We start from the raw sequence: 24,548 nt of genomic DNA on the forward strand, positions 1-24,548 counted from the left end.
TGCTGCACAGTACAGATTTGGGCTCAGGCATTGACATTTTAAGTCTTACTATAACACATTCCTATTAAAAGCAATAATAAATTTGGAAACTGCCAGTATTTTCTACAGGAGCTCAAAGAAACTATTTCTTGCTTACAGTTAAATTATGTGCTTTGTGGTTTAATGAATTAACTGGTTACTCAATGCTATTTTTAAATTCAGTGTGCTTTATAGGGTGGAGCACTGAATTTACATTTCAGTGAGATGTAACTTCATTATAGCATAGTTACATTAAGTTTTTGCAGGTGATCTCTGTGCTCCACTTCTGCTCCAAGAGTAGAAGAGACTGTTATGAATATTTTTTTACTTTCTTTTAGATTCTGTTCATGCTGATCTTTTTCCGAGACGAAACAGATTCTCTTGTCATCTGGCTCAGAGAATGGTGCCCCACCTTAATGTGCCTCAAAATCTTCAGGGCTTATCCCCTGCAGGTCAGCTCTCCCTAGTGCACTGGCCACACCAATGTGAGGTCATCAGGGACAGAATTGAGCACATTGGTAAGTTGTGTGTCATGCTTGAAATCTTGCAATGGGCAAAGAGGATGCACACCTGCAATGTAAAAGTAAAGCCAAGAATTTATTCTTGGTGTAATTGAAATTCTAAGAGTCATTATTAGACCATATCTAATTCTTATAGAAAGAAAAAGAATAATAATGCAGTTAAAGTTGTCATACAAATGCTTTACTTGCACCGTTTTCCTGGTGTTGTGCTCGTCCCTGCACTGCTTCTCCAAGTCCTAGGGTTGATCACTTTAATCTGATTGTGAGAGGAGTTGTCAGCACCTGGAGTCCTTTGCTGGGAGGAATATGATATTTGTATTGGTGATTTTTCTTCCTCATTTTACAATCCTCTCAAGGTCATTTTTATATATTTCCTGACATGCTTTTATACCTTCTCTTTCTTAATCAGTCTGCAACTCCATTTTACCTCTTACTATATATGTTGCCCTTTGCATATGTTAAATGCAATTTCCCTGTTCACTTCTTGTCCGACCAGTTTCGTCCAGCTCCAGGTACATTTCTTTGAATGACCATGGATGAGTTGCTTAAAACCATGGGGTCACTAACGCCGCATCCGTGCCCCATCTCTTGTCATCCCCTGCCTGTGCAGAGCTTAGGGACAGGCAGTTGTTGAAACCCCCCATCTCATCTCAAGTCTCTCCCTTGGTATGTGCTGACATACAAAGTAAATTTTTATCTAATTGTCATATGAATCTCTCCCAGCTCTACTGTCAAAATGACCTGGACAGGTACTAAAATTTTGAACACGTTTTCTCTTTTTCTGCATAAAGCACCAAACTAACCAAGCCTGCCAATTGTGTTGGTTATGCAGTTCTGAGGACATTCTCCAAACTAGTTGAAACAAAAAGGAGCCTCCTCATCCTTTATCTGGAGTTAAATAGGATGAATTGCTAAATTTTCAATGTCTCCTCTGTTTCACAACCAGCCAAATAAAATCTCCCTGCTTGTACTCCTTTTGTATGTCTCTTCTTTGTTTTTTTTTTTATTATTTTTTTAGATTGGACACCCCCTAGGCCTGAGCCATTGTACACTCCAACAGGTTTGGAAATGAAGCCATCATACCAGGCTGCTGGCGAGGGCACTGTGATTTATCTGACAGAAGAAGGTGGGAGTGCTCTGAGAAATGTTGCTGTCAGTGGTGTGTAGCTCCTTTGTAAGCCTAATTCAAAACCTATGGAAATCAACAGGATCTGGGTATAAATCCTTTTCTTAGAAAAGGAATTCAGTTATGCAGCTGTACTTTCATCCGTTCATTCTGCTCATACTATTAGTTATCTCAGAAGTTCACATCAAGCCATTGTTCTCAGTGAATAGCAGTGTGAATCACCCTGATCGAGTGTGTTATGAAATTTGTTATGAGTGCAGAAAGATTACTTAACATCAAAAGAGAAAGTGAAAAAGTTTTGATCTTGCAGTTATGCAGTTCTAATCTAAAGTTTGTTTTGGGAGAAAATGTTTTTTTCCTGTTTCCTATAGTGTTTTTTGTTTGTTTGTTTTTTAAAAGCCTTGTGAACAAAACAAAATATGTCCAGATTGGATCAGTGCTTGATTGCAGGCTTCTAAGTCTGGGAAGGACTAATTGGATGGAACTGACAGGAGGTAGCCTCAGCCCTGTTTCACTAGCTGATTATCAGGGTTCTTTATACTAGTTTTGTTTTTTGAGCTGATGCAATTGCCTTGAATGAACTTGCTGATTTTGAGCCCTGGACCACTTGTAGATAGAGAAGAAAGAATGATTCAGTTTTACAATTCTAGGTTAACTGGATATGGCAACAAAATTTTCAAATTTGCAAAACCAAAGGGTTGCTGACCTTCTTGAAGTCATTACCGCACCTGGTAAAGGTTTGCAATATACTGCAAAGCGCTGGTATTCTTTGACATCGTGTTTATTTAGTTGTTCCCTTCTGCAATATGTGTTCACTATGTGCACACAAATTGCCATATCTCGTACATGGCACTTCCTCCCTTTAAATTAAGTGCTGCCTCTGGCCAAGAAAATGGTAAATGCTCAGTGGCTGGAGAAGAACCTCTGCCTTCTGCAGCTGTTTTGCTAATTTATTTGTCTGGCAAGCATAAAGGTAAGGAGAAACATTCCCAGCTTCCTGCTTCCCCCCACCCCTGGAAAGGAGGACAATGATTTCTGTTGCTGTCTGTTAGTTGATGTTCTTTAAATTTTGGCCTGTGTTACTGCCTGCATGGTCTTAGTCCTTTTTGTGGGCGCAGATGGAGATGAGAAGAAGCTTTGATTACTGCAGGATTCTACATTTTCATGGCAAAAGGCTTTGCCACTATAGTGAACAGAGAGAATGCCAATGAATATTAAAAAAATACTGCCTTGTTTCTGTAAACAGAGGATCCTTGCCTCTTAAAATTAGACCAAAACAGAAAATCTGAAACCTAAATAATAATGCCGTGGGCAAGAGTAAGGTCTTGCTGATGGCAAATTCAAGAGTTCTGCTTTTTAATGTACTTCAGCAGTAAAGAACAGAGTAAAAGTTTGAGTTGTGCCGGATGAAGTCATCTCATCTGAGGAACGCAGAACAAGGTAGCAAGTCCAGATGGCTGTTGGGTTTGAGACTCTTATTCCTTTCCTTTAGACGAGAAGAATTGAATGTAGGGATTTAAAAATAAACTGACGGCAATAAGCATGTAATTTTCAAGTAGAAAATTTCATTTCATTAATGAGAAGACCCAAGAGAGCTAGGAACCTAGGGTCTTTCTGCCTAACATAGCTGTTTTGCGTAAATAGAGAATATGAATCACTCTCTATATATATATATATAGAGAGAGAGAGAGGCACATCCTAGACAGAATCAGATTGCCCTGGATCCTTAAAGTTAAGCAGGAATGGACAGCAAAATCTTTATATAATTTCCTGGAAGTTTACCCAGGTTTTATTTGAAGCTCAGCTTTATGCATTTGTCCATTTCTTTCTAGGAAGTTCTAGAAGAATACTAATATTCCCTAAAATGACTCAGACCAACAAAAAAATCTCTGTTTTTTGTTTTGTTGTTGTTGTTTTGTTTTTCTACTAGCTAACAAAGATTCTGGTTTTGTGTATTCTCGAGTGAGAGGTCTCTCCCCTTCAAAGCAGATCCATGAGAATGGGGACAACACATTGATCTTTGAAGCACGCTTTGAAAGCGGGAATTTGCAGAAGGTGGTCAAAGTGTAAGTTTCTAATCTTTTCTTCTTTTATTAAGACACAGTTATTACCACTGGCCTGCCATTGGTTTGTGAGCATGATATTCTGGGTTTGTTTTCAGTCACACACTGGTTGAATGAATTTTGAAAATAGTTTCAAATAGTCTTCTCATTAAATAATCTGATAGCCATTGCATATGGTTGAATGGTTTCTCTAGGTGATAATCTCCTATGCAAATACACACACCTTTAAGTCCTTCCTTTTAAACCATAGTGTGGAGAGCTTTCTCTTAAGTCTGAATTATTACTGAAAGTCCTAAGGAAGAGATAAATTGCCTTGTTGGCAGACTTGGTCCAATTTGCCATCATTTTCTGACATGGCCTAGATTTGATTTGATGGTGTCAGTCTGCTGGATTTGTATCCAATTCCCCACAGAGTGTTTTTTCCTGATGGTCTGTATTATGTGGCGCTGCATCGTGCTGCAGTGCTAACCACTGTCACAACTGTTCCTTTTTGTTTTTCTTTTTCCCTGCCTGCCAGTAATGAATTTGAGTACCAGCTGACACTGCGCACCGACCTCTACACGAGCAAGTACACGCAGTGGTACTACTTCCAAGTGAGCAACACGCAGGCCGGGATGCCGTATCGCTTCACCATTGTCAACTTCACCAAGCCCAACAGCCTGTACAAGCGTGGCATGCGCCCTCTCCTGTACTCGGAAGCAGATGCCAAGAAACACAACGTTGGCTGGAGGAGGACAGGGAATGAAATTAAGTATTACAGGAACAGTGCAGGCCAAGGTGGACGGCAGTATTTCTCACTCACTTGGACATTCCAGTTCCCTCACAACAGAGATACCTGCTATTTTGCCCACTGCTATCCTTACACCTACTCCAACCTTCAGGACTACTTGGTATCCATCTCTAAAGATCCGGTGAAGTCCAAATTCTGCAAGATCCATGTCTTGTGCCATTCATTGGCAAGAAACATAGTGTATGTTCTGACAATCACCAACCCCCATGAAGGTGACACAGAAGCAAAGAGGAAGGCTGTGATATTAACTGCGAGGGTTCATCCAGGGGAAACAAACAGTTCCTGGATAATGAAAGGCTTTCTGGATTACATTCTTGGCAATTCAGGCAACGCTCAAGTGCTCCGGGACAATTTTGTCTTCAAAGTGATACCAATGTTGAATCCAGATGGTGTGATCGTGGGAAATCACCGTTGCTCTTTAGCAGGGCAGGATTTGAACCGCAAATACAAATCTAACCTGAAAGAATTTTATCCTTCCATCTGGTATACCCGAAACATGATCAAAAGGTAACCTCATTTTCTTTTCATTTAATATAAGTGATTTTTTCTTTCCAGTGTTTCCATGTTAATGTGATCTGTATTGGTTTGGTATTATTTACATCTTTGCTCTGTACCCATACCCAGGCATTTCTGGCTGTTTTGTTCACATTGTGTTGGATTTCAGTGATGGCTTTTTTTTTTTTCCCCCTATAGCATTGTGCACATTTTTGCTGTAATATATGTTCTCTTTCCTGGTTGAAAGTTTTAATTCCTAAGAAAGAGGTTTCTTCAGAACATTTTCAGCATATTTCTTCCCACTGCCAAGTTTCACTAATTAAAGTTCTAATTTGTCTTTCATTTTCTTCCTCTCTGGCCACGTCCTAGAATGCAGTTAGGTTCAGAATAGAACCCAGCTGTCCATTTGACAGGAAAAATTGTCAAGTTTGCTGCATGTTTTGCTACAAAAATGTTTGATTTCTGATGCATTCACATAGCCATTAGCCATTAGTGTTTCGGGTTTAAAACCAAACTTTATCCTTCTCTCACAATAAACTATTGTGCAAGAAGCCAATGTAAGAATTAGTAGATTTAATTTTTTCTGAGGAGATGCCGGTTAGAACCTATTTTAAATAAGATCTGTGTTCCTTCAAATAAACATATTTGGCATGTAGACAGCATAAAGGAGATGAGCATTGTGCCTCTCTTCTTCTATGAGAATCCCTTTCTCTAGTTTATTATATGAAGAGAGCCTGGACTTCTGAGTACACTTTAATAACATCAATTATTTGTGCTGAATTGCTACAGTTCTTCAGACTCATGTTCTGCTGCTGTCAGTCAAGACAGATATGTTTATTGTTGCTTCCTATTGATTCCACCATGGATTTCCAGCTGCCACCCAGATGAAAGCTCCAGGATGACCTGCTCTGGTGCCATCACCTCCTCCCCATAAAACTGCTTTAACAGGAACTGGCCTTTAGAGAGGTGTGGGTAGCTAAATCCAAGCATGTCTACCAGAAGCTTTTCTTTACAAAGTTAGTTAAGTGACAGTACCCCGCAGAAACTTGACACACTGTAAAAAATAATGTCCCTGCCCTTAATAAGGAGGAGAATATGCACTCCATTATTCCGAGCTGCTTGTTTGTGCTTCATCTTATAAGTATAAAGCATGTGGGATTCAGCCTATGTACAACAGCAAAAGAGCTGTAGATAAAAGTGGGGTGTTTCAGCCCTACAACATGCTCTAGTATGCAGCTATACATTTGGATATATATAACAGCCTATGTTTTTTTATATTACAGAGTGATGGAGGAACGTGACATTATTCTGTATTGTGATTTCCATGGTCACAACAGAAAAAAGAACGTCTTTGTATATGGTTGTGAAAGAAAGCAACAAGCAAAAGCACCAACTTGGCATCCACGTGTCTTTCCACTCTTGTTGAGCAAGATCTGCCCAGATAAGGTAACAAGTAAAATTCCGGCTAGGAACTTCACCTAAAACTTCCAACTCCCACTAGGATCTTAATTTTCATTTATAGAAGTATCATATACACTGAAAAACTGCACTTTGTCCAGTAAAATAACATTTGGTTGGCTAAAACTACAGATTATGACAGTATGAAATACCTTGCCTTGAAGAATTTCAGCATTGCAAAATATATCGTTAATATAAATTTATATCATGCTGAACTGCGACAAAAAGCATTTTTAAAGTTTTTTTTTAAGAATAAAAAATTGAAATATGAAAGTAAAACTGCATTTTGCTTTGACAACATAAACACCTAACATGGAATATTACATATAAATATGTTAGATATAGCTTTATAATACATTGTGAAAATGAAATAAAACCAAATGACTAAGGAAATAAGAAACTAAGGAAGAAAGTCAGAAAGTATTTCTCCAGGTTTAATAGTTTTGAAATGTTCTTGTTAAAAATTATGTCAAAAAATCCTTGTTTATTTAGGTTATTTTAATTGGAAAAGAAATATATTTCAGTAGGAAATAACTGCATTTAAACTATGCCATTTTCCAGCAAAATCTGACTTGAAAGAGCTGCTTTTAAACCAGAAGGGTTGTAAAGGCTCAACAGTAAACACATGCACCCACAAACTAATCTACTAGCACACTAATGCAGCTAATGCTATTATGTTCGGGTATCAGGGATAAGGTGGTTGTGAACTCCAGGTAGGTTACATTATCACACTGCTGATATATAAATTCATGAGAGAAGAGCTTTAAAGAGTTTTATTAAATATGTGTGTTAGTGTAAACCAGGTCTCGTGATAAGTCAGATGATCATTTTTCTGTATAGGCTTACTTAGTAAATAGACACCCGCAAAAAGTGTGGAAGTCGTTTTTAAAGTAAAATAAGCTTCTAATCAAAGAATTTTTGTTTTTTATACATCTCCATTATACCAGTAATGGCAGAGATTACTATGAAGAATGTAGTACAATATTACAGTAAGGTAGCATGCAAAAATGTGCATTTGTTTACCTGATAGAAAGAGGCAGAAAACTTTACAGGATTAAAATAACATTATTGCTTCCTCATTTTACTGCAAAGGCTAACACTGTATGTCTCTTTTAAGTTCTCGTTCCCAGACTGCCGTTTCAGGGTACAAAAGAGTAAAGAAGGCACAGGCCGAGTTGTAATGTGGAAGATGGGGATCAGCAACAGCTACACTTTGGAAGCCTCTGTCTGTGGCTCTAAGTTGGGTGAGCGAGTTTTCCCATAGTTTTTTGGTAGGAATCATCAAACAAGACCTGTATTTATGTTTTTTCCAGGGAAAATGGTAGTTTGAGCCTCCATCTCTCTGTTGGTGTTCTGTCTTATTGAGTAGAAGTGAATGATGATCTAAAATGAGAGCTGATTTAAAAACAACCAACCAATCAGAAAAGACTAGGGCACTTGCCTAGTGACCTTTCAGGCCACGGCTACTGTTATTACACATATATCATAGAAAGGCAGATAACGTATCAGTAGATGGCAAACTAAAAGCAGTAAGTGAAAATAGCTGTGTGAGGATCAGTTGTCTGGAAGAGAATGTAGCACCTCGGTGTGTGGGTGCGTGGTAAGACAGACCATTTCTGCTAAAAGTCATAATTAAATCCCTTTGAGTGGGTACATTTGTTCATATAGTCTGAACAACGATATGTAATATCATCTGCATGAAACTCTGGCAGTTACAGACCCGCCTAGCATTCTTCAATGAAATACGTGCAAGTTTGCAATCAACCATAATCCTGAACGTAGCATAGCTGGCAGTCAGCAATATGCCTGGCATTTTCATTTCTGATGCTGCAGGCCAGAGACGAAGCACCCACTTCAACACAAGAGACTTAGAGTCAGTAGGACACCATTTCTGTGATGCTCTCTTGGACTACTGTGTTCCCAATGTGAAGGTAAGGAAAGTCCCTCCCAGGCCTTTTTTGCTGCCTCAGTTGGTCTTACTGTGACAAAATATGATACTGTGCACAGTTAGAGTAATAATAAATTTGATAATGGCTTTCAGTAAAGCAGTAAATTACATGTATAATTACATGTATGGTGTTTCTTAGTATTATCTGTGCCTGAAGGAACACGAGGAAATGGTGAAACAGCAAGCTAAGGTGACCTCTGAGGGCCTGAATTCTGATGTGTTAGACAGGGATTCCAGGTAAGTTAGAACTATTAAGATATGCCACTTTTTTTTAGTGTTACTAAAGATAGACCCTTAATATTTGCACTTCTATAAGATGGCCACATACAAATCTTATTATACAAACCTTAATAAGCCCTTAGTTGGGAATAGAGCTGTGTGTGTGCTCAAGCTGACCCTGTCCTTCAAAGGAAAGTCACGCGGTATTGAGTTCCATGGGCTCTTAAGGAGAGAGGAAACTGCACTGGTACAGAGCTTGGTCCAGTGCATCACTTAATCAGTATGCTCTTTTTCAGACTGACATTTTGCAGAGCAGTCTAGCTATGGTATAAGGTATATTGTTCTATATTTTTATATGTAATTTTATTAAGCAGGGATGGTGCTAGACTGATTCTGTTAAACCAACGGAGATGATTTCAAGGTAACTGAGAGCAGTGCAAGGGTCTGCACACTGTCAAACAGCACACTTCCCATTACAAACAATCAGCTCCTCCTGTGCCAGCTCTGACTGTGAGAGACAACAGAGAGAGATGGGCATTTATGTACTGTGAAAGGATTTGGACCCTAAAAACATTTCTCTGGGAATAAACTTTTGTGGAATTCTTTTGAAGGAAACATTAATGAGTTAGATGCATCTCATCTAAGTTCAGGTGCATAAAATATAGAAATCAACAGTTGAGCTTCACAATTGATGCTGATATGCAAGGAAATAAGGAGAGACACTATCTATCATAATGCATCAGAGAGCTCACAGAAGCTTTGCTCAGGGCAAAGAGAATGATGTTAATGAGAGGGTTTAAGAGGGGAGGGGGAGAATAAGTGAAGCAGAACTAAAAGAAAGCCATCTATAATCAGGAGATGGCATCTTCCAATAACGGGCATCAAAGGTCTATAGGTCTATAAAAATGTAGGTCTATAAAACTAAAACACAGATAAAACATACGTGTGGAAAACATATTTGCATCTCGAGTTACTACAGGGAATACCAGCTAATGGTTGCTATGAATTCAGAAAAAAAATACCTCTTTGCAGTCACCAAATTTGGAAGTAAAACAAAATAATGCTCATCTTTCGCAGCAGCCAAACTTCTGACAGCTCAGATTCCTGTGATCTTGTTGCACCCCAGCTAAATCTAGGTACTAAGGTATGCTATGCTTTTTTTTTCTTGACTGTTTACATCTCTTTCTGAATACTACTAGGAAAGAATGACTAGACTTTAGGAGGCTTTATTTTGAAGAAGTCTGGAGTTAAATGGGTCAGAATAGTAGTTAACAAATCAATGAAGTAACCGAGAACTGTAAATGATCTACATAGCTTGTAAACATACAGTCCAAATTTTCCCCCATACCTTCACCCAAAATTATCCAGAAGCTGGTGTTTTAGTCTGAAAAAACTCAGCTTTCCACTCAGTTATGTGGCAGATTTAGATCCCCAGAGCGAGGATGAAGACCACATCTTTTAGCACAGAAGTATAGTGCCTATTTAAACACAGTCAGATGTGTTTTGCAAATAGTGCAGTGTTCAGGAGGTGTGTTCTCCTCTCACACAGACAGACACATCGTGACAGTGATCCTAAGCGCTGTCAACAAAAGACTGATCCAGCCCCGTTGTCTATTTGCAGCCTGGTAGGCAAATGTGACCCCAGATTATACAAAGTGCTTTCACTTGAAAGCACTGGGACATTTTGTTAAAACATGTGTTTCCTTGTTTTGCTAAACAGGAACAGACTGAATATTTTGGGGGAGGGGGAAGTGGAGGGGGATGTGTTTTTGTTGGCTTGATGTTTATTTCTTTGGTGCCTGGGATTGCCATAATAGCAATTGAGATGTTTGCTGCACATGAGCAAAAACAACTGTTGTGAGTGTATTTTAGAAAGCTTGTGAATGAATTTTAGCCAACAATAATAGTTCCTATAATTACTTCCTGTTTATGACATAAGTACTATAAATACACAAAAGTAAGAGGAGCTGTCGTACCAAAACAGAGGGGTGTAAAACTAGAGTGAGCAACTGAAGTGAGCACCTGTAATACTTCTGAGATCAAATGTAGATAGGCATTTCACATGGTTGGGGTGGTTGACAATTGGCATGATTTGGAGTTTTAGATCTAGTTTCAGCAATGAACTAGGTGGAAACAGGTTATTGCCAGATAAGCTCTGGTGAATTCCCTGGTGGTGAGGGAAGCTACCAGGGGCTCCGTGATGTGCTCTGCTCAGGCATGTGTCCCTGAGAGCACGCATTGGTGCAAAGTCCAGCAGCTCGGCTTAGTCTCACTGTCGTTCAGAGTTCAGGCAATGCTACCATGTTTGGTACTTGCAGGCAGATGTCCGGACAGTCCTCCTGGAGTCTCCGCCAGTCCTCCTGGAGAAGGAATAATATCTGATGAAAGGGTTGCAATCGTGGTGGTGGTTTTTATTTAATGTTTACTACAGCTTGGCATTTCTTCATCTATTTTGTTTTGTGCTAAAGAACCAAGCAACATCACAGATTTTCTACTATTATTATTATTATTATTATATATTTTAGAGAATATCAACCTCAGTAGGTTGGACCAAAAATCTGTTTTGTGCTATAGAATGTCTAGTAGCAGAGGGCTAGTAAAGGAGACAGGGAAAGGATGAATATTGATTTTTTTAAATTGGTATGTGAATAGTAAACCAGTGTAGATACATTTCCCAGCACTGTATTTTAAAAGAGTTCATGAAAACCTCAGCCTGGTATGAATGAATAACGGACTCTGAAGTTAGCGACAGTTTCCAATTAGCACCAAGCGTTATGGTCACTTTGTACCTCTCAGCCCTTCGTGCTTTCTTGTCCAAGCTCCCCACATCACACAAGCAATACACCATGCATGTGAGGGTGAGACATGGGACTGGCAGCTCTAAGGACTGGTAACTTGAGAATAGTTTAAAAAACCTGCCTGAAATGCTGAGCCCTTCCAGTTGATTTGCTAAAAATAAACTTGTTTGTGTCAAAAGACTCACATGCCTGTCAGTGGGACTGATTCTATTTTTTTTTTTCTGATGTTCGTAGGCACAATTTTGTTTTAGTCTGTAAGTGCTACATGGAAAACAAAGAGTGCAAGTTTGCCTGATGTCTGTGATACAGCTGTAGGTTGAGCTGACTACCATATAACTAATGAGTTATGGTAAGGCAAGGGTGCCTGGTAGTCATTCCATGGATTGGGATGAAGGGTGACTTACCCACATGATGCTGGAACTGTGGAAACCTTTTGGATAATTGTGATTGCAGGGGATTTGTAGACTCAAAAAGCCTGGTGGACTTGCTAGGTAATAAACAACAGCAATAAAAACTGCAGAAATACCTTCATAGGAACACTTGAAAAACCATACAGAACTCACACGAGCATTTGGTAAGGCTCAATTACTTCATATGCATGCTGAACAGTGGATTCGAATATTCCCCGAATATTGACCCAAAGGACTCTTCACGTAATGTGATAAGCCATTTAATAGTTCCTCAGCTGTAACCTTCCACTTTGTTTCTCTGCCACATTCCTTCTACTTCTCTCAGTCCCTTCTGTGACCCAATTTAATACAGTAATCTGAGAGCAAACAAACACAGGGGGGAAAAAAAGGCAGATTAGATCATCATCTGCTGGGTTAATGTGTTAAATCAGCTCATGGAAAATTTTATTGAGCATCAGAGCCAGCTTGAGAGATGTAGCAAAACACTGACTAAGGGAGGAGTGAGTCAAGTGGCAGGTTGGGGAGTGGAGAGGTGGAAGGACCAAGGCAAAGGAATGAAACTTTCTTCTTCAGCAGCAGGAAACCATTAGGAGATCTGAGCTGTAGGTGATTACTTCAACCTTTACATTGTTAAAGTTAATTCACTCTGCAAATTAGGCACTAATTTAAACTAACTTAATACAAAATAAAGAACTGGCTCCAGCAACAGGGAATTCTATGAGTGCAGAGCCCCCTCCATCACATGCCTGTGTTAGGAGGCGGTGAGCGTGTTTGGAATGAACAGGGCTTGGGCCATATAAAAGCTTGATTCTGTAAGGCTGTGCCTGAGCTTTACATTCTGCCAATACCACTATATGTTGCAAAACTTCCAGTTAAACAGAGCTTCCCTGTGACCTCTTCTGTAATTGCTGAAACATCTTCTAGGCAAGTAAACTGAGGAGTTTTTACTGTGTATGCAATAGGAACTAAACGTTATCAGACTGATACTGTTGTTATTTAAGGAAAGTTACAACAGGTTAACAAGAAAGTTTGAAAGAACAGCACAGCACAATTCCTGCAAAAAACTTCCTTCTTTTGTCCTTTTCCTGGGTACACGTGTTTTCTCTGTTACTTCAGTGACCATTTCAGATGATTAGATGAGAAGACTTACCAAAATTTCTGTTCTTTATAAACTTTCCACAGAAGTTCATAAAGGCCTTTGAAAAAGATGAATGGCAATAAATATAGCAGGTATAGGAGATATTTTGACAGAGATCTGTGCCAAAGCTGTTTGTAACCCTCAACTGCATTTTGTTCATGTTCAGCCTTGCATATGGCCTCCAGATGTAAAACAGGAGCACTACTGTCATTGCCTAGAGAAAGCAAAATGTAATTTTGAAAGAAAAAGTCATACTAATATTTTCATGGGTAATTCTTTTTATATACATGTCCACTATGATGCTGATTTATTAGTAGTTTAGTCGGTTCGATGGACAGACCACTGCTTCCCAGACTTCTTGTGTTGCGTGCCAATCTTTGTTTTCAGGAGCCTGCACATTGGGAAAACAGAGCAGTGGCAGTTCATACTACTGAGAAACCCTGGTTCTTCAGGTTCCCAGACTAAAAATAAACATCCCAAATCGAGTAGGAAATGAGGTCCCTCGTCAGTATGACATGTTTGTGTCCAGGTTCATAAATATTTGCTGAACAGAACAGTGTAAGAAATTCAATCTTGAGTGGTTTGTTGTTTGTTTGCATGTATTCCTTCTGGCATTACGATTATCATGTTTATTTACAACTCCTTTTCGTAACTGTGATATTCCCTCATGAACCAAAATGGTTATATACTTTTTTTTTTTTTTTTCTGAGCAGAACAAAACCAAAACATCAGGAGAAAATTTTCACAGGATTGCTAAGGAGCGAAGTTATGAAAGCAAAAATGTGAGCATTTTTCATCCCAGTAAAAACATGCTAACACAACATAAAGTGATATATGACAGCTTAATGCAACCCTGTACATTTGGAGGCTTCTTTTAAAATGAAAGTCCATGGGCAGGAACAAGCAGGGAAATTCTATCTATTTTAGCTCTTTCTGTGAAGGAATGGGCATTGGAGCTGGAGGTTATACCAGCTCCTCTTCTGAAACTACAAATACCTCACTCCCTCAGCTGGACCCATTTCTCTTTTAAGACTTCTCTCTTGAAGACTTTTGCCAAATCTATTAAAATATTTTCCATTGTGTTTTTCATTCAGAAGAGTATTGCAAAGAGCAGACAAAGGAGAAGGTCATGGGCTATTTTAGGGAAACGGGCATTAAATTTGCTAATTAATTTGGGCTTTCATTGCCAAGCTGTAGCTCTGAAATATTTTCACTGGCAATATTTGTAAAGTAAAGTCATATCCCTTCTTACCTTTTAGGGAATGCAATTTGGTGCTCAGCATTTATTGTCTGGCGTAGCTACTAGCATTAGTTTTATTAAAGTGTCCTTGTCAGGATAGTTGGTATAATTGGTTTAAGATTTTTTTTTAAGACATCACTTCTCCGTTATTATTGTTCAACATTTTCTTTAACTATTTAGAAAAAATATGTCCATGATGGCAAACACTAGAAAATCCAAGATGAAAACAATAGAGTCTAATATTATCTTTCTTTCCTGAAAAGGAATTTAAATATTTGTAAAATGCTGAGCACCCAAAAGCTTACATAGTCAACAGAAGTTGCTGAATTTTCAGACATTTGGGGAATGAGCCAAACATTGAACTCTTAGCTTGCCTCCTACTTTAAAATGCATATATAAATAAATAAATAATCAGCAGCACCTTTACACGTTATCCTTTTCCCATTTAAGCTAGTTATCCTTTACCAAGTTTCCCCTATCCTAACATAATTTACACATCTTGAATAAACTACAGAACACTAGTGGCTGCTGAATAATACCTTTTGTTCATTCAGTCTCCTGGAAATTAATAATATTAATAAGGTTTAAAATAATAAAAATATTTAAAATATTTTTCAAAATAATATTGCTTATATAATATTGTTTTAAATAATGTTGTTTTGTTTAATAATGTTTATGTTTAATAATATTTTTGTGTTTCCATTCTTTCTTGCAGACTCAAGGCATTGAAATGTTGCATCAGACATTTCAGGAACTTGATCCAGTAGGCAGAGGTAAATGTATCGTTTTTATATCTTATATGCCTTTTAATGCCCAATAAGCCTTCCTTTTTTTTTTTTTTTTTTTTTTGTCCTGTAATCTCATACCCCAGTAAAAAGTGTATTCTAAAAAGATAATGATAAGAGTTCTTTGGCCGGGATTTCACTCAGTGTCAGTATTTGGAAGTGCTCCTTTTTCCTTAGTTTAAACTGTCTTCATCACATTGTTATACCTCTCTTGTTGGTAGCAGCCTTACTGAACCCAATTCAACCTCCAGTACAATACAAAAATAAATATTTGCTTGTATGGATTCTCTGAGAGAGAGAACCTGAGCTCATAACATGTTTTTTTAAATCTATGTAAAGATAATTAGAAGATTGTTCCTGTGTTTGCCTGTCCCTCCCCTTTCTCATTTTGGGTTTCATTTCAGTTTATGGTTTAAATGTTATTAATGAAATTCTGCATCAACAATATAGGCACTTGTTTGTACAGAATAAAAGCACCTCAAGATAAATTATATTTATGTCCAAGGGTCGTGCCTTCCCATAGATTGTCAGACTGTTTCATGTCACCTGCAGATCATGAAACTTGAACAATAAATTTTTTCCTCACACTGCTCTTCCGATAAGGTATTCACCACACAGTGCTGAAGTCAGACACAGCTAATCTAGTCCACAGTCTGCCAGGAAACTGCTTCTGCTGGGTCACGATGGTAGAAAGATGTCAGGGGGCCAAGACTGCAGCAGCAATTTTGCAACTTAAGAATTGGTGGCCTTAGTGCCAGGAGCCCTGAATGTCGCACTTGGAATCCAAGTATTGAGAAACAAGGCACACGGATCATCTGCGGTGTGAAGGGAACGATGAAGTAACAAGCAGTGACTCCCCCTTCCCCACCACAGATAATTATAACTGTAATTAACTTGTGTGGGACAGTCAGTGTCTGTATGCTTAAGTGGGTGTAAGTGCTATGACTGCTCAGGGCCTGCCTGCAAAAGTGAAAGGTAATAAGGAGCTTGAGTACTCACTCACAGTATGATTTTTAAAAGATTTTCGCAGTCTCGGGAGATTTTCAAGCACTTCCTTTTCCAGCTGCAGCTGTTCCTACCTATTGTGTAGGATGCCCCAGGGTAAAAATGTAACAGATTACATTCTTCTTTCCTGGAATTGACTTGCTTAGAGGGAAAAAAAATGAATCCTTTCTGACTAACTGCTCTTTATTACTTTGTTACGTGTTTTTAGACTTGATCTGGAATACTGTCCCCCAGTCTACAGAAAACTTTATATCCCCAAATCCTTTTCTTCCTCCTGCTGCACATCAAAAAGCATGCCACGCAAGGGATAGGGGAGGAGTTAGAACAGTCTCTGCATGTCATCTTCTGAAAAGAGAGAGCAGGTCAAGGGAGAAGGAAGAAAAGGTCCAGCACAGAGGTAAGGACTGGGAGAAATTGCAGCTAAACAGTCCTGGAAAACTGCCCAGCATCTTTCAAGCAGAGATGATCATGCAGCTAGGAGTCTCCAGATCCTGTAGGTTATGAGAGTCTTAGCAGTGTGTGTAGTGAAGAAAGGTGCTATACATGTACCTGAAGGGAAATGATCTGTAGCCCAAAGTTTGCTCTGGCTCATGCACTTTTATCTCACCTGCTCTGGAATCCCTGTTCTGCTGCTGCCTCAGTGCAGCAACAAGAGCATTGTGTAGGCTGTCAGGCTCCTTCCAGATTCACTGTGTGCTTTACTCTTACATTGCTGCCCAATTCTTACCAAGCCGGCTCTCCTGGAGTGATTGCTGACAGCCAAGCTGCTCAGGAACGCGTGTCTCCCCTCAAGGTCAATAAGCTGGCACTAGCTCACTGCGACTCTACAGAGCAAAGAGCGCACACAGAGCAGCCATGTGCATCATCTCCTGTAGTGGGAGTGTAGCTGTCTTCCTCACTAAGGCTTGGTGATCAGACTGCTTACCAGTAAGAGGGAAAGCTAAATGTTATTTCAGCCTCAGCCTAGGGGATTCCAACCTGTATTTTTCCACTTCCCCATGAAAGTCCTTAAGATTCAGACTCTTCAGTTCTGTATCTCTGTTCTTCTCTGATTGTCCAGTAAAGCATTTCCACTTGTTAAAATTGGCCAGGGAATCATCCAGTCCAAAAAGAGAAACACGGAAGGAGAAGAGAGAAGAGTACATGACTATAGTCTAAATCCATCCTCCACAGAGTAGTCCCTGATCTAATGATTGGGTTGTGTCTGGTGTGACTTCAATGTCAAACACAGTTGTGCTACATGAGGCAGAAACTAGGACTAAAAACAAACTCTTCAGCAGAGCTGCATTCCTACCAGAGCAAGCGAATCATGTTGCCTTTGGCACCTTCACTTGTTGACTACGGTTTTACCCATAGTAGAACAGTTTCTGTGGAAGCTGAGCAGTGTCACCATCCCAAAATACCCTTTGTTAGGCAATAGAAGAAGACGGGGAGATGGGAATGTGAATTTGAGTTTGCTAGATATGAGGTTAGCCTTAACACTCAGAACTAGCTGCTTTATATTTGTATTAAAAGTATCTGAATAAGTGGGTTGATGTTCGGAGATGTCTACTTACTGTAACTCTAACCCACTTCAGTCAAATATTGAGTCTGAACTAGCCAAGATAAAATTTGAGTGCTTCTTGTGTTGCTATTTTTTGAAGAGATCTGATGAGAACTTTTTTTTTTCTCCAGTAAAATTGCCAATTACAGCCTCTGTGAAGCAAGCAGGAGAGTACTTAAGGTAGGGGAAAGTAGTATTATTTGAAATGCATCTAGACTTTTGCAAAAAGCAGGGATGAGAGGACCAGGCCGAGTTCCCAGCCTGATTTTTCAAAATCCACCCTCCTCTGTGTTCCTGTGACACTGTGTCTCTTTCCCTTGCCCCTTGTGGAAACTGTAGTGCAAGCGAATGTTAGCAGGGCAGAAAACCCTTTTTTTCCATCCCATCTGGGGTGCCAGATCCCCTCCTTTAGTTCATACCCCTTCTTTCCATTGCTGACCTCCTAGGAGCAAGGAGGAAACAACAATTGCTGTTGCCTTAGGAGGGAAGGAGGAAATGGGGCAATATCACTACTAACAAACAGGGATGTAGATCAGGGAACAAAGGATGTGCTGGGCTGACTTGCACAGGAGTCCGAAACAGGGCATCTGCTAATTTTAGCAGATGGTTTGGTATCTACTACCACTGAAATCATAATGCCATCATGGTATTGGTGTCTAGCTCATTGCTACACACCAGTCCACTTCCAGGTTCTGTTCTGTGGCAGTGAAAACTGAAGGCTGTGCACTCTTATGGGTGTGCAAGACCCTGTGGCAATAACACTGCTGGGCAGTGTTGGTTGCTTTCCTAAATACTCACCTAGTGATAGTACAAATGCTCTGGTCTAGCCCAGTGCACTCTTGTCTGTTGCTAGGCAGTTTGAGCAAAGTGGCTAGTTAATGTAACTGCAGTGGATCCTGTTGCAAACACCTTATGAAATAAGATATATTAATTTCTTCCCACAATATTAATTTGAGGACTACTGCTTTACACCTTTAGCTCTGACACTGGTACTCAAATTGGAAAATCTTAAGCTTTCCCCTGAGGAAGAGAAGTGTATTTGATGTTTTTGTTTCATTTTAGGATGATAAGGTAAATCTCTGCTCTTTCTATCATGAGTGTTTCTGTCTGACTCAGAGGGGATATTGGTATAGTGGCTATATGATATTGGCACTAGTGTCCTTTAGGTAATGTGATGGCATTGTGATTCTGTGTATTTTGAAGTAAAGAAAATCGCTTCTTATTTTTTCAAACTAAAATAGCAGGAATTTTAACTGTTGATGATGTTCTTTCTAGGCTGTCATCTTTATGTATATTTTGCCATGAATTTATGTGGAGATAATTTTTTTTTTTTGGCTTGACCTCTGTGTGTTTTAGCTCTAAGAGACTTTCCCATGGTGCTGAAAGTATTCGTGAAAATCCATCTGTGTCCCAGGAGCCAAAGAAAAGTGTGCCCCACACTGTAGTCCTAGCTACAAGAGAAAATTTTCATTCTTCCAGCTTTAATCTCATCTCCCAGAAGATAAAGAAATTGGAAGGCAAAAATATCTGCAACTCCTCGGAGAAGACATTTCATTATGCAAAAGGTTTCTTAGTTATTCTATCCTAGAATCAAATAGGACTTGGTGGGTTTCTTAGTCTAATATCATCAGTTACTGAAAGCCCTGAGACAGATGGTAACAAGATCAGTAATAGGGACAGGAAACTCCTACGTGCTGGGAAGTAGCTGACACTTTCTGGAGGGTATCAGAACAGATTTTCTAGAAGGTTCCAGCAGAGATGCTTGAGGTGCAAAAGCTTTTATACATCTTCATGCTGAGCATTCCACTGAAAAGGAATTGAAAAAAATCTCAGCCTAATGGAAAGGATAATGCCTCTGACCCTGTCCTGTTCTTCTCGTGTTCCTGGTAGGAGATGCTCTGTCCATACAGAGACTCATACCTTTTCATATGTGTCAGCATACCATAAAAGGTTGTATAGTGTGATTCTGTGAACTCTTGGAAATAATCCTTTAATAAGGATCAATCCTTTAATAGAATATCATAATGCTGGAGCAATAGAACAAGGTCCTATGCCCAGGGCAGAAAGTTTTACACAGCAGTAAGGATCATAAATAATACCTTGGCACTCCTACACTAAAGGAAATGCATGTTCCTGCCGTAATACCAGTTTCTTGTGAATGAAACCAAAGCCTTGTACATTTTTAGCAGGTAGTAACATAGTAGTTGAAAGCAGATTTGTTTTTTCCTCCTTTTTGACTCAGGTCCTGACTCTAATGCAAAAAGCAGTTCAAGCAAGGAAGAAAGGAAAGTGAAGGAGAGACTCTCCTCAAAAGCCACAAGGCCCAGCAAAAACAAGACCACAACAGCAAACCAAGATGTAAATTTTAAGAAGAGTAATTCCTGTCAGGCTCAAAATGCATTGCAGTTCTTTCCGCCCTTATTGCCTGAAGCAAAGGGCAAACAATCTGCTACAAAATATCAGGATTTATTTTGGAACTTCAGTTCTTCAAATAGTGAAGGCACCTGAAAAAGTGTCATATATGTGACTTGCATAAATTTGTGACTTGCCTTCTTAAGACTGGTTACAGATTATGTCTCTGCCATGAGCGTACAGGTAACCACAGAAACCAAAGATGTCTTGCTTTCTTTTCTGAGGAAAAAAATATAGAGTTCACACACAGTTGGGTAATGAGCACATAAAGTTTCTGTCAATACGTGAAGTACCCTGCCCTGCATTCTGAGCTAGTTTAGCTGTGAGTGTCTTCTCAATATAAAATATCATTTGTCTTAAACACCATGTGGGATTTTTTTTTTTTTTTGAGGTGGAGGAGCAGGAGAGGGTGTGTTTTGGGGTTTTTTGTTTGTTTGTTAGGCAGAGTCCACTTTCAGAAAAAAAAAATGAAAGACTTGATTACCAGTGCTAAAACCACAAGTTGTCTCTCCAGTGCTGTTAATATCCCTATATTGTGCATATTCTGCCACAGAACTGTAGTGCATCATGGATTCTATTGCCTTCTGCTTGGAATAAGATTACCAATTTGAGATGCCCTATGAAAAGACTGATGAATGTTGCAAATAAATGGCCCTGCTGGAAATTTGCCAGCAGCACACACAAGCATGGAGGTTTAGAAATGCTTACAGTTGGTTATCAGGAGAGGAAGCGAGGGGGATCAATTAGGTGTCAGTTATAACCGACAGTATAACTCTTAACAGCTGTGATTTGCTGATTGATATTCCAAAACTGGAAAAAAAAAAAAACTGCACATTTCCTAAACTATTTGTACAAAGGCCTCTTTTGTCCCTTTCTGCTTCATGTTTGTGCCAGGGCTCTGGGGGAGGGGAGGCCTTACTGACCAGCTGCACAAGGGCCCCTCTGCTCCTGCCCAGGAGCCCCATTATTTGAGCTCAGCCTTGGGCCTCTAGTCCCTGCCTGAGCCACCTGGACCACCTCATCCCAGATTCCTGTCTTTCTCAATGCTAGAGTTATTCCATGGCCGTTCAGGGAAGGGACTTCCCACTGCCACCTGGCTGGTGAGTCCGTCCACAGCCTTCTCTCAGGGCTTCCTTTCATATTTCCTTTTACCCACCTCATGTTCTTGGATCTGTGCACTGTAGTATGGTGGAGGGGCTGTTTGTGTATTACAGGCTCACAGTGTGTGTACCACCTGGAGGTTTCCTGGCCTTGCCAGAAGTGGAATTACTAGGTGTGACTCAGAGCAGCTTCCTGGCTAGATTTCCTTTCACACACCTCACCTAACATCTGCTACTAAGGTTGCTAGTAGGACAGGACAGATGGTTCTGGGTCTGGCCAGGAAAGCTAAATAAAGGAGACTTGTCCCTTCCATCACACAAGGAAGGACATGTCAACTAGGGAAAGGCCTTCGTTTTCATCTCCTTCCTGGGAAAGGGCATTTCTCTGCCAAAGAGCTGGCAGCAGTGTTAGGTGCTTCAGTACTACATGGTGCCCAGGGGAGTGAAGTGGCAGGGTCTCATATGAGTCTGGGGTTTACTTCATCTTCCTGCCTCAGCTTAGCCTGGGACTCTCTCCTCTGGCCACTTACCAAAAAAAATAATAATTCATTTTTCATTTTAGGGCATTTAACTTTTCCACCTCTTCAAGAAAAAGCTGTGGAAAGTGCAGCCATCAAAGCATTCAACAGCCTGCATGCCACAGACAGCCACTGCATACACTCCCTTCAGCAACTACAGACAATAGCAGGACTAAAATATCTTTTCTTGTTGAACCTAGTGTTCATTTCTGCTCATTTGGCAGTGTGTCTAGTTGGAGGCCGGTGGTCAGTGGTGTCCCGCAGGGGTCAGCACTGGGCCCACCTGTTCAACTTATTCACTAAGGGAGAGCACATTCACCCATTCACTATGGGGAGAGCACAGAGCGCACCCTGAGCAAGTTCGCAATGACACCAAACTGATGGAGTGGCCAACCCTCTCAAGGGCTGTGCTGCCATTCAAAGGGACCTAGACAGGATGGAGAATTGGGGAGAGAGAAACCTCATGAGGTTCAACAAGCGCAAGTGCAGGGTCCTGCACCTGGTGAGGAATAACCCCAGGCATCAGTACAGATTAGGGGTTGACCTACTCGAAAGCAGCTCTGCGGAGAGGGATTTGGGAGTCCTGGTTGACAACAAATTAATCATGAGTCAGCAACGTGCCCTTGTGGCCAAGAAGGCCAATGAGATTCTGGCCTGCATCAGGAGGAGCGTTGCCAGCAGGTGGAGGGAGTGGATCCTGCCCCTCTACTCAGCTCTGGTGAGGCCGCACTTGGAGCATTGGGTGCAGTTCTGGGCTCCACAGTATGAGAGGGATGTGGAACTTCAAGAGAAGGTCCAGTATAGAGCCATGAAGATGATTAAGGGACTGGAGCGTCTATTGTATGAGGAAAGACTAAGCGAGTGGGGTCCGTTTAGCCTACAGAAGAGAAGATTGAGAGCAAATCTGATCAACAGGTACAAGTACCTGAGGGGTGAATGTAGGGAGAATGGGGTCAAAGTCTTCTCGGTGGTGTTCAGTTACAGGACGAGGGGTAGTGGATACAAATTAAAACACAGGAAGTTCTATCTCTTCTTTACTGTGAGGGTGTCAGAGCCCTGGAAGAGGCTGCCCACAGAGGTTGTGCAGTCTCCTTCTCTGGAGATCTTCAAAACCAATCTGGATGCCACCCTATGCTGTAGGTGTCCCTGCTGGAGCAGGGGAGTTGGACTAGATGATCTCTAGAGGTCCCTTCCAGCCTCAAACATTCTCCGATTCTGTGATTCACCAAGGACTCAAAAAAGGAGGCTGGAGATGCAAGCATGGCCTTTCCTTGCCCACCCTCTGGCCCTCTGGATGTCTCTGTTCTGGGCTCTGGGGCAGCAGGGAACACACAGTGCTTACCCACCCACTAATCTCACCGAGGAGCACTGGCTTGAGGCACATGACAGCTTTTTGAGGGAAATGTAGCCTCTGAAAAGCCTAGCAGGTCACACTTCCGCACCAGCTGCCTGAGCTGGGTGATTTTCCTTAGCTCTTACCAGTGGAGAAGGGGCGCTGTGGCTTAATGGACCAAGGAGGGGGAGCTGTGCACACCAACAGGCACACAATGTGCTGGTGAGCGGCAGCCAGGGCCACACATCCCCTTCAGGCGGGGCCGGGGCAGCAGGTTTCCTGCCGTCGCAGCACGCAGGTCGCCGTTTCTCCCGCACCGTGCATGCAGCGACACATCCGCAGCGAGGGCGGCCGAGGCGAGCACGGGGCGGAGGGCGGGGAGCAGTATTCAAAAGTGGGGGAAGGACAAGGTCATCAGGGAATTCTGATAGTGCCGACTGCCTTGGACTGGACGTACTCCCCTACCCAAGTGCCTGGACAAAACAACCAGGTCTCATGCCCGCTGGTGCCCAAACTGCTCCAGGATCAAAGGTTTCCCCAAGCGAACTCAGCTCTCTCAGTTAATCACGTCAAGGCCAAGTTATCAAGGTATCAAGGCCAGAAAAAAAAGAAGTACAAATCTGCACCCAGCTTGGACTGCAGTGGCTCGTTTGGGTTGTTTTCTTCCTCATATTCAGCTGACGCAGCAGCAACAGTGGGGAGGAGCAAAGCACGAGGACTTCATAGGCCTCAAAACCGAAACAGAAACCGGAGAAACCGTGGCCAGATAACTGGGACAACAACAAGAGCTCCGTTTGCTACGTGCTGCTGGCAGACAACACGACCGGCTCGGCAGGACGGACCTTGGCCCTTTGCGGTGTTTTGGCTTCAGAAGCAGCATGCAGCACAATGGCCACGCTGTGAGTAGCCCCTCCTGAGGGGTCCCCCACCTTTTCAGTCTCACCGTGCCTGGGAAGAGGTGGCCTCGCAGGCAGCAGAGGGCTGGGTGGGAGCAGGACCCTCTCCAGCCGCCGGGCAGTGCCAAGTGGCCCGTCCGCCTGCCGCTGGCTGCTTGCCGTTTGCCACCAAACACCAGCTTATTAGTGGCCCTTTGTCACCTGAGATTGTCCCGCAGCTGGGGAAAGAGCGGATCCTGCCAGAGTAGGGGAGATTTAACCAAAGGATCCTGGCAAGAGGTGAGTGGGTTAATGGAAAGGTTAAATGTCCAGAGCTACCTCCCTTTCCCACTGCTCCTGCATGGCATTAAGCTTCCCAGCAGCTGGGGAAGCAGGGGTGGGGGGAAATGCAGGAAATCTAAGTTTTCTGGTAGCTTTTCAGTAAGAAAGAAAGTAGCTTTTCAAGTAGCTTTCCAGCCGTTCCCCTTGGTGCTCGGGGCACAGCCTGTCTACCGCGGCTGGGTCACGCGCCCCCGCACAGCTGTTTATTCCTGCTGAGTGACCTTTAGGGCCTCAGCCCGAGCCTCCCGGGGCTGGATCCCTTGGCCAGAGCTCTCTGTGGGCTTCCCAGCCCACGCTGCCCGTGACCCTGTGCTCAACCGGTGGCTCAGCCCAGGCACCCCAGGTGGGATGTGTGCCTGGTGCCTCTCTGTGCTCTGGAGACTGGGGCATGGGCTCCCATGGGGATGTTCA

The 24,548-nt window shown here is 41.5% G+C and overlaps 1 protein-coding gene across 2 annotated transcripts; it reads left to right on the top strand.

Moving 5' to 3' along the window:
- Positions 1 to 418: 418 nt before the first annotated feature.
- Positions 419 to 20,088, top strand: AGBL3 (AGBL carboxypeptidase 3). Of its 2 annotated transcripts, XM_088532843.1 has the most exons (15): positions 419 to 536; positions 1,558 to 1,665; positions 3,596 to 3,731; positions 4,246 to 5,025; positions 6,297 to 6,459; positions 7,589 to 7,715; positions 8,305 to 8,402; positions 8,559 to 8,656; positions 9,716 to 9,782; positions 13,698 to 13,766; positions 14,940 to 14,997; positions 16,223 to 16,411; positions 17,689 to 17,737; positions 18,914 to 19,122; positions 19,800 to 20,088. In XM_088532843.1, exons 1-15 carry the CDS (start codon positions 419 to 421, stop codon positions 20,063 to 20,065), a joined length of 2,535 nt encoding a protein of 844 aa, XP_088388969.1. In that variant the 3' UTR covers positions 20,066 to 20,088. The 2 variants fall into 2 exon arrangements, with proteins under 2 accessions (XP_088388969.1, XP_088388968.1); XM_088532842.1 differs by lacking the exons at positions 419 to 536; positions 8,559 to 8,656; positions 9,716 to 9,782; positions 13,698 to 13,766 and having other exon boundaries at positions 1,540 to 1,665.
- Positions 20,089 to 24,548: the final 4,460 nt, after the last annotated feature.

The sequence above is a fragment of the Tinamus guttatus genome, unplaced genomic scaffold (genome assembly GCF_059628265.1).
Source record: "Tinamus guttatus ecotype Peru unplaced genomic scaffold, ASM5962826v1 Tinamus_guttatus_pri_ptg000472l, whole genome shotgun sequence".
NCBI classification, from domain to species: Eukaryota; Metazoa; Chordata; class Aves; order Tinamiformes; family Tinamidae; genus Tinamus; species Tinamus guttatus.